This window comes from Phycodurus eques, chromosome 5 (genome assembly GCF_024500275.1).
Source record: "Phycodurus eques isolate BA_2022a chromosome 5, UOR_Pequ_1.1, whole genome shotgun sequence".
Taxonomy (NCBI): Eukaryota; Metazoa; Chordata; class Actinopteri; order Syngnathiformes; family Syngnathidae; genus Phycodurus; species Phycodurus eques.
Window position 1 is genome coordinate 31,131,243 of NC_084529.1, and position 10,606 is coordinate 31,141,848.

Sequence of the window (10,606 nt, forward strand, 5' to 3'; positions counted from 1 at the left end):
GCGTGGGTTTTCTTAGGGTTCCCCGGTTTCCTCCCGTGACATGGGATAGGCTCCAGTTTCCCACCCCCTTGAACAGAATAAGCTGTGTGGAGAAAGGATGGATGGACATTCTTAACTTCACGTCTGCATCTTGTTTCCAATTTTGAAATTTGACGATGTCAACCCTAACCACGAAATAACTGATCGGTGAGCATTTACTGTCCGTATTTCAGTTTGATGTGGCCAGCCTTGTTCCGTTGGAGCTCTTCTATTTCAAAACTGGCATCAATCCTCTTCTACGCCTGCCTCGGTTACTCAAGGTGAGCATTTTCCTTTGAATGAAAACTCCTTATGCGTATCAATAGCACTAAAGTAATCATGTTTTCTGCCAATGCACACCAGATCAACTCATTCTTTGAGTTCAATGAGCGTTTAGAGGCCATCTTGACCAAAGCCTATGTCTACAGGTGAGCTGTCTTGATCTGGTTGACTCCTCTTCTTCGCTTCAGCAGTACCTAATCCTCCTCCTCCAGTCATGTTCAATCAGTCGATATTACCGATACTGATATTACCACAATATGTAAAACAATTCCGAAACGATCAATATAGATGGGAACTTTTGTAAGCAGTCTCCGTACATATGAAGGAATACAAATAAACGTGAGGAAAAAAAGTCACGAACAGTGTCGTGGGTAACTCACCTGGCTTGTGCGAAATGCTGCGTGCAGGCAGCGTGTGTTCACTTCCCACTCAGTGACAGTATGAATGTGAGTGTGAATGGTCGCTATACAGTATGTGCCCCGGAATTGGTGACCAGTCCCCTGACGCCCTATGCCAGTTTAGACGTTAAACAGGATACAAAATGGATGGCTGGCTACATTGTAAGTAAATGAGTATCAACATTTTTTAAAAGTTTTTAGATGGAATTAGCAGCACATATTAAACTGTAATTAGAACAGTTATCACTGTATGTTGTACATGTGCGCACATAAAGTAAATGTTAGTAAGGATCCGACATGACATTAACATTTATGTGTAGTATTTTGCATTGAGTTCCAATTTGTGAATTAACCGAGCCAGGTTTTGCGCCAATCAGACTTGGTTTCGTAAAAAGCGATGTGTATTGTCAATCATCAACTCAGATTTCTCCATTTGTTCATAACATACATTTGTTGGGTCATTAAAACAAAGTAACGACAAGCTTTATGATGTCAGTCAAAACAATAAGAGCGGAACAGCCACTTGTTAAAACATTATGTAATAAAATAGACCAAAAAAAAAACCAATAAGTCAAAATGCTCATAATGTGTAATACCTAAACATACCTGCACAATACTGATGGCTGATGCGTTAATAGTGTACATTAAACCAATGTTTCCCAGACTTTATTGTGCCAAGGCACATATTTGACATCAGAGAAATTTCACCGCACACCACCGAACGCAAATGTCACAAAAAGTGGATACACTGGTTAAGTACAGCATGTACCTTCTGACATCTAGTGGAAGAGCATTTAGTTGTTTTGCTAAGTTGTCACTGTGCGTCAATGACATTGATATCTGAAGAAATATACATTATTTGAGTCAATCAATCATAATTACAGAGGTTGGGAATCTCTGCCTTAAGCGATAGCAATGCAACACAAGGCAGTGTGCGTCTTTTATCGCACAGCTGATCTTGATCCTCACCTTTTGTATTCTCTGTTGTATTTCAGGGTGATTCGGACCACAACCTATCTTCTGTATTGTCTTCACTGCAACGCCTGCCTCTACTACTGGGGCTCTGCCTACAAAGGGCTGGGCTCCACCAAGTGGGTGTACGACGGCAAGGGCAACAGGTTGGCGAAACAGGCGTTGCGTGTTTTATTTGGCTTCGTCGATGACAGACAGCAATTCAAACAGGATCAAATCAAGTTCATGTAATCCCCGTTCTGTTTTCTGTCAATGTCTTTTTTGCCACAGTTACATTCGTTGTTACTACTTTGCGGTAAAGACCCTCATCACAATCGGGGGGTTGCCAGACCCCACTACCCTGTTCGAGATCATCTTCCAGCTCATCAACTACTTTGTGGGAGTCTTTGCCTTTTCTATCATGATTGGGCAGGTAGGTTTAAGAAAAGAAAAACAAAAAGAATGATGATAACAATGTAGTAACATAAAAGTACAAAATGAAGGCTTTTTTTTTTCTTTCTCTCTCCCTCTCTCGCTCAGATGCGTGACGTAGTTGGTGCGGCCACAGCTAGTCAGACATACTACCGCACCTGTATGGACAACACCATTAAGTACATGTCTTCATATCGCATCCCAAAAGATGTCCAGAACAGAGTCAAAACCTGGTACAACTACACTTGGCAATCACAAGGCATGCTGGGTAAGGAAATGAGACCTTCGACTAGCATGAACTATTTTCCACTGCCTGCCTTTATTGAAGCCGTGCTCTTTGTTGCTACATTAGGTGTAGCATTACTTGATTCTCAACAGATCGGTATTATCTTCCTTGCATTAAATAATCATTGTTTTAAAAATGTAAAGAGAGCCAAATATCCTTAAGCAGGACATGTGAGAAAAGTGTCTTATAGTTTCACCCTCTAATGCAGCAAAAATATTAGAAATAGCTTTCAGTACGATGCAGTATAGTTCTACACCTCCGAATACTACAACAATGATTAACATGCTAAACGAATACCTCTCTAATAGTGCCAGTCAACACAGAATTAATAAATTTGTGAAAGCAGAGTTTGAAATCTTTTTCGATGATGCAGGTATACTTCATGTTTTTGGCCTGTCGATGCATGTACGTATGATGTCATCAGCTACGGTGGTCAGATACTAATAGATGTTCCAATGTCCTGTCCGCCATGCAAGATGAACAGGAACTGCTGACTCAGTTACCAGATAAGATGCGTCTGGACATTGCAATAGATGTCAACTACTCCATTGTCAGCAAGGTCCCTCTCTTTCAGGTAGACGGCTTTCAGTTTGATTATATTCATGGTCGCGTATCATCTGGAGAAAAGAAAAAAATAGATACCATGCACCAGCAACAGACCAACTTACACTCAAGTTCAGCGTAATTGTCCTTCTTTTTGACAGGGCTGTGACCAACAGATGATCTTTGATATGTTAAAAAGCCTGCGCTCAGTTGTCTACCTGCCAGGGGATTACGTCTGCAAAAAGGTGCAGTATACAGCGATTCCCCAAGTCTGGACGCATGGGCAAAAAATGCACATGTTCAAGAAATGACATTTTCAACCACGTTTTATTCCATTGAAATAGTAGCAAATAACGTCTTCAATAAAATTCCCAATATCTGTGATGCAAAGATTGATGCGCAAGATTATTTGATAAAATAAGGCCACATTGCTGTCGATTTTAGCCAATTCACCCTTCATGCCAGCAGTGTTTAAACTAGCTATTTACATGCCGTCGTCCATTTTTACACTAAAAATAACATTTGACACACCCAAAGAATAATTATAATTCAGGAAACAGATTTTAAAAAACACAAATTTTGTTTTGCACAAATGACAAACAAACAAACTCAATTGGGAATGGTTGTCTGCCTGTACTATGCGTCAATCCCATGATTGGCAAAAAAAAAAGGCATGATTGGCAAAAAAAAAGTCCAGGGTGCACCCCATTTCTCAGGTCACCCGGTATTAAATTTCAACTGTTTAATTTTTTTCATCATTTTCTTCTGACTGTCGTCCTCCTCAGGGAGAGGTCGGTCGGGAGATGTACATCATCAAGGCAGGGGAGGTGCAGGTGGTCGGAGGACCAGATGGGAAGACGGTTTTCGTCTCTCTCAGCGCCGGCTCGGTCTTTGGCGAGATTAGGCAAAGATTTTTTCAATGTGCATTAAAGGTTCCAAGTGTGTATTCATCTTTAAGATCCATTTGCCTCTCTTGGATTGGCAGTCTGCTTGCAGTGGGCGGGGGCAACAGGCGCACTGCAAATGTCATCGCTCACGGCTTTGCCAATCTCTTCATCCTGGACAAGAAAGACCTGAACGAGATTCTGGTCCATTATCCCGAATCCAAGAAACTGCTGCGCAAGAAAGCCAGGTAGGCGATAGGTGGCTTTTTTTCATGGCCTAATGGACAAACGTTTTTGGACGACTGTCTATTACAGTACAGTTAGAGGAAGTGACAATGGAAAATAATAGGAAGTTGGTCACCGACGTAACAGAAAATTGCATACCCGAACTGTTCCCAATAAGTTGTTGGAACTGTTTTACAATTACCTAATTGGTCGCCTCGGTAACGCGCTCTCTAGTACTGTCTATGTTTTTGTACTTTTCATTCGTCTTTGGAGACGTCACGCAACTTACTTACACTCAACTTACATTCTGTGAGTTACTTACCGGTGGAGCAGCTGCGGTCTATGGAGCATGGTGGAGGAGGAAGCGAAGGTGACGCCACAGAGGGAAGCCTGCCGGAGTGCAAATTAAGCTCTGACAGTGAGGATTTCAAATGCTGCTCCCGTCAATTCACCTCACAAATCTGCGCTCTCTACCCGACAAAATGGACGAGCTTCATCTTCTCGCAAAGACCAGTAAAGACTTAGGATGTTCTGCCGGCCCGTGGCTTTGTGAACGCATCGACGATGGCGCCGTAATTCTTCCCGGCTTCCAACTTCACTGAGTGTACCGTGATATGGAGCTATCGGGGAAAACAAAAGGTGCCGGAATATGGTTCTATATCAACGAAAAATGGTGAACCGACGTCACGGAGCTCAACACACACTGCAGCCGGACTTGGAGTCGCTGTTTTTGAGCTGTAAGTCATTCTGCTCGGTACCCGCCACGTGAGTTTGCGCCATCCATTCTTGCCGGCGTTTACATCCCCCCCAGGCTAACACGAACGCTGCACTGCAGTTTCTGCGAAGATGTGTGTGTACCAACAAAGACATTTCGGACTGTAAATAACAACAAGCCGTGGTTCACTGCTAAACTTTGCCAACTTCGCCAAGCTAAAGAGGACGCCTATTGGAGTGGGGACAGAGCCCTGTACAATCCGGCCAGAAATCTGATGACAAAGGAAATTAACATCGCAAGAAGAAATTATGCAGAAAGCTGGAAAACCAGTTGCCTGCTAATGACTCTGCATCAGTCTGGCATGGATTACAATCGCTAGCTAACAGCAAGCGATCATCCCCTCAAGCGGAGAACAATAAAGGACTGGCTGACGATTTGAATACCTTTCACACACCACGCCCACCTAGCCGCACCACCGACGACCACCATCACACCTCTGACTCCCCCTTCTGCGTTGACCATCCACAAACAGGATGTGAGACGTATCTTCAAACAACACAAGATTAATAAAGCCTAGACCTTGTGTCCCGATCTTGTCTGCCAGCTCACTCCAGTCTTTACACAGATCCCTGGAGCTATGTGAAGTACCATCCTGTTTCTAACACTCCACCATCAACCCAGTCCCCAAGAAACCTTCAATCTCTGGTCTGAATGACTACAGGCCTGTCGCCCTGACATCTGCGGTCATGAAGTCCTTTAAACACCTCGTGCTGGAGCACCTCGAGCGCCACAGGACCCCTGCTTGACCCGCTGCAGTTTGCCTCCCGAGCAAACTAGTCTGTGGATGACACAGTCAACATGGGACTTCAACTTCAAAACCTCTATGGCGCAGGGACCTACGCGAAGATCCTGTTTGTGTTCAACACCATCATCCCTGAACTCCTCTCCTCCAAGCTTGTCCAGCTCAGCGTCTCACCTGGCATCTGCCGGTGGATTTACAGTTTCCTGAATGGCAGAACACAGCAGGTGATGCTAGCGGACAGCACCTCATCCACGCGCACAATTAGCACTGGGGCCCCCCAAGGATGTGTCCCCTCTCATTTCCTCTTCTCTCTCTCCAAGAACAACTGCACTTAAACCCATCCGGCTTTCCAACTCCTGAAGTTTGCAGATGACGCGACAGTTATCGGCCTCATCAAAAACAGTGACCAGTCTGCATATCGACAGGAAATGGAGCGGCTGGAGCTTTGGTGCGGCCGACACGACCTGGAGCTGAACACGCTCAAGACGGTAGAGATGATCATGGACTTCAGGAGGCATCCTTCGCCGCAGCTGTCCCTCATGCTGCCCTGTGTCAACCGTCAAGACCTTCAAGTTCCTGGGAATTACGGTCTCTCAGGACCTAAAGTGGGAGACCAACACCTACTCCATTTTCAAAAAGGCCCGGCAGAGGATGTTCTTCCTGCAGCTTTTCAGGAATCGCGCCCTGCTAGAGTAGCTGCTAAGGCAGTTTTACACAGCAGTCATTGAATCAGTCCTGTGTTCATCCATTACAGCCTGGTTTGGTGCTGCTACAAAAAAAAAAAAGACAAAATCGTCAGTATTCCCCTACCAACCTTTGAGGACTTGCATGCTGTCAGAACTAAGACGAGCATGCAAAATCCTCTTGGTCCCTCCTCATCCTGGTCACCACCTTTTGTAGCTCCTTCCCTGAGGTGGGCACTATCCAACAATGCAAACTAAAACCAGCAGACATTCCAACAGCTTGCCATCAACCACTTAAAGAGTTGACTTACAATTCCATTGTAACATGCTGCCAAGTTTGCATATCTCTGTTGACACACTACTACTACATTATTTGTGCTGTCACCGTCGTAGTCTCGTCACTCTGCACTATTTGCATATCTGTTGTTGACCAATACTGGCCACTCATGTGCTTGAGAACTATCTGCACCATTTGCACAATTGTCACTGTTCCAGATTATCGCACTACTAGTCGCTTTAAACTGCTTACATTTCTTGAGGACTCTGCACTATTTGCACAATTATCACTCCACCAGATTATCACGCTACATGTCTTAGTCACTTCAAACCGCTCTAAATTGAGGACTCTGCATCCTTTGGACAACTGTCATTGTATCAGTATTACCATATTACTGGTAATCTTCCATTGATCGATGACTCTCTGTAGTGTGTTTTGATGTCCTAAAAGTATATTTTATCACAGTGACTGTCTTTTGTTGTACGAGAGCAGCTCCAACTAACTGAAAGAAGTTCCTTGTGTGTTTTTGACATACTTGGCAAATAAAAATGATTCTGATTCTAAAAGATTTCAAATTTTGATCAATTGATTAAGAGCCCGATTAAGATCCCAATATAAGTGGTACATAAAAACGCCAGCTTTTTCCCTCTTCTATAAGTCATATGTGCTTCTTGCAAGTTCTCTTCTCATCCTTTCCTCACAGGAAGATGCTCACGAAAGGGAAGAAACCTGAACCCAAAGAAGAAGCCAAGGAGCCTGCCCAGGTCCAGGTCAGCCCTGTCAGACCCGAGACTCCCAAACTGCTGAGAGCGGCCCTGGAGATGACCGAGAAGTCCACTGGACTCAAAGGAGCCATGGCTCAAGTCAGAGAGAAGACCAACAAGTCTAGCGTCTCGCTGCGGGTGAGCACACGTACCGTGTTCTTCATGTCGTTGATGGGGGCGTATATTCAAGTCATTTTGTGTATTGTATTATTTTGACTCACTCCAAATGATTCAAGCCCGTTGTTAATTACATTTATTTGCATAATGTACGATGTGCTGAGGTAATGACATCTACCACAACACATGCCGGTACAGTTGATCAGAAGACAGTAAGGATAACAGCAGCCAACTAGTGCTACTGCCAGGCAGCATGGTGTACTAGTGGGCCACAGTTCAGAGGCTCGGGTTTGAATCTCAGCTCCAGCTTTGCTGTGTGGAATTTGCATTTTGTCCTCGTGCTTGCATGGGTTATCTCCAGGTAAAACGTGCATGTTAGGTTCATTGCAAACTAACTTTCCAGTGGTTGTTTGTGCCTTGTGATGCCTGGCGACTAGTCCAGGGTGTACGGTACTTCACCTCTTGCCTAAAATCAGGTGCGACGACTCATCTGCAATCCTAATGAAGACTATAGAAGCATGAATGGTCTGTTTTTTGTTCCTGAGGTATAAAAAGAAGGTGTCTAATTGAGGTACACTGTTTATTTATTGAAGCGGTAAATACACCCCGCAATTACTTGAGTGTCTATTAGAGTGGAGGCCGCAATTTGAAACGCTTTCTCTGCTCTCTTCCAGGCCTCCATCTGGTCTCCTTTGCCATCCCTCGTCTCCACGCCCTCAGCCACTCCCGCCAGCTCCGCCACGTTTCTCTCCACCATTGCCTGCTTCAATGACAACTGACTCGTCGCTTTCCCTCACGGAGGGCATGCTGCCAATGGATCTTAGGCAGGAGGGCATAGGTGAGGAGGAGGAGGAGGAGGAGGAAGGTGGGTAGAAGGTGTGACAGTAAAAAGAACTGTTTGTTAAGTCATCGTACGGGAAGAAGGAAATGATATGCTGGTGCACACAAAGGTCAACTTTGAGGGTCTTATGACTTACAGCTGATGGCATGCCGGAGGGGTAAAGATAAAGGACTTACATAAGGAAAGAAAGTATGTCATATCCTATTTACGATATCGCATATTGATCTGCTGGCTTGTGTGTGATCTGAGCTCTCAGCTATAGACGAGCTGGCTCAACTTTGCTTTAAACGTGCTCCGACGTCTACTTCGCTGAGCTGTATCATTGTTTGGTCATAACATTATGAACAAAACCGAATTGAATTGTCTTCACACAACCTCCAAAAAGGCATTTGTTTTTGCTGTTGTTGAACGATAAATGTTTACATTTTTTTTGTAAATTCAGTTTGCCTTACTTTGACTTTGTGCTGATGTCAATAGCTTACACTGTTGAGGTTTTATTTTCCTAGATGATGCTCAAAAGCAAGTAAAGGTGTTTTAAAAATGTATATGAACATACCTTCCCCATACAAAATGAAGCTGTGAGATATTCATACTGTTCATTTTGTTTGATTTGTTATATAACATTAATGATTGTTCTTTGAATGTCCATGTTAATGGAGCTCTATTGTGAACATTAATTATATAGCTGCTTTGATTATTAATACAACCACAGACCAGTTTAAAGCAGTTTACAATCAGTCAAATTAATATTGTTTCTCATTGGAGTGTATGCATGTTTGTGCAGGCTGCATTAAATGGATTCATAATCACCGTATCATTCATATGTTGTATGTATATCATAATGATGTCTGTCTTACATTCTAATTAAATACATAATTAGGCTCAATTGTCCGGCTGTCATTCCAACAATTGCCATGTGACTGAGACTGCAAACCACTATTGTTTTAATTTGAAACACAAATTCATTGATACGACACCATTGTTCTCTAGGTTTTAATCTATATTTAAATACATGTATTACGACTTGCTTTTGGTGTTAAAAAGGTTAGGTTGGTATCTTATAAGTTTCCCATGTCCTGTGTGACCCAAGTTGCAGCAGAAAATCCATGTATTGGGGGAAATACTGTTTCCAGTCATTGTAGTGTACAGAGAACGTGGCCTGTCTGTGGTTGCCAGTGTGGTTTCATTGGTTTGACTTTGCTTTTACAAAACACGCCAGAGTAAATTCCCAGAATCACTTAACCACATCAAGGTAACGTTGACTAAACTGAACTGTTTCGACCTTTCGCGTCACAGAAGTAAGACACGACCAGATGGACACTCAGTTGGCAAAATTACTTATAATAACATTTATAAGGGTTAATGCCGCACGGCACAGCGGACGACTGGTTAGAGCGCAAGTGGTTGTTTGTTTATTGTGCGCTGCGATTGACTGGCGACCAGTTCAGGGTGTACCCCGTCTCTTGCCCGAAGATAGCTGGGATAGGCTCCAGCACGCGTGCGGAAAATGTGAAATTGGCGAATGATCTATGTAAACAAATATTTTTTGGGAGCAGGGCCTGGAGGCCAGAGAAAGGGAAATTGCCTCTGGTGGTCAAAGGACATGTAAATTGACAAGTCGCGATCTTATCTATTAATTCCAAATTGTTTGTCAGAACATTTTTGTTTATTTTAAATATTGGTATAGTCGGTTTTGTTTTAGAGGCTTCCATAGTTCAACGCGCGTCGCTGGCTGCCGACGTCCACGGCAAAGACTCGTTTACTCACTACTCATTTAGTTTAAGCTGGTTTACCACAGCAGTCTGCGTTGCCAACTTAGCCATTTAGTTGCTATATTTAGCGACTTCTGGACCCCTCTAACGAGTACTTTTCAGGAAAACATCATTGATTCATGCTCAGAAACGCAACATGAGTGGAATCATTTTCACATTGGTATGACAAAATTTTGAGCCGAGCTATGTGCGTCCAAGCCGCAAATATTTTGTCGAGGTCGCCTTGCCTCATCTGTACAACTGGAGTTCAAACACAAATGTCAACCAACGAATGTGTGACGGCACGCTGCTTGGGAATCACTGGTGGAGTCTTCATTGAACCTCACAATTTCACAACAACCTAACAACGCATGTTTTATTTGATTTTATTATTTTTGTTGTTATTATTCGGAACGTGGGAGGAAGAAAAACAATCCCCCGTCCACACACAGGAAGGCCAGAGTCCGGATTCGAACCCCCTACCTCTGAATTGTGAGGTAGTTGTCCTAGCCCCAATGATTTCACATTTTTAAAATTGACTCTTGTTTCAAATTAAAACATTTATTTATTTTGTTTTTAATATATTTATTATTACGAGTAACCCCCCCCCCCCCACACACACACCGCGTGACGTCAC

General features: G+C 43.5%; 1 protein-coding gene across 14 annotated transcripts in view; it reads left to right on the plus strand.

The window, feature by feature from the left end:
• The window catches only part of LOC133402489 (cyclic nucleotide-gated cation channel beta-1-like), a 31,238-nt gene extending 22,173 nt beyond the window's left edge, over nucleotides 1-9,065 (plus strand). For 10 of the 14 annotated variants that reach the window (XM_061676270.1, XM_061676269.1, XM_061676279.1 and 7 more), the window contains 10 exons: nucleotides 213-299; nucleotides 382-446; nucleotides 1,694-1,816; nucleotides 1,941-2,082; nucleotides 2,190-2,349; nucleotides 2,844-2,941; nucleotides 3,072-3,155; nucleotides 3,696-4,042; nucleotides 7,200-7,398; nucleotides 8,052-9,065. In XM_061676270.1, coding sequence (XP_061532254.1) covers nucleotides 213-299; nucleotides 382-446; nucleotides 1,694-1,816; nucleotides 1,941-2,082; nucleotides 2,190-2,349; nucleotides 2,844-2,941; nucleotides 3,072-3,155; nucleotides 3,696-4,042; nucleotides 7,200-7,398; nucleotides 8,052-8,156 — 1,410 coding nt within the window. In that variant the 3' untranslated portion in view covers nucleotides 8,157-9,065. The other 4 variants (XM_061676274.1, XM_061676283.1, XM_061676275.1 and 1 more) reach the window with 4 other exon arrangements.
• Nucleotides 9,066-10,606: the final 1,541 nt, after the last annotated feature.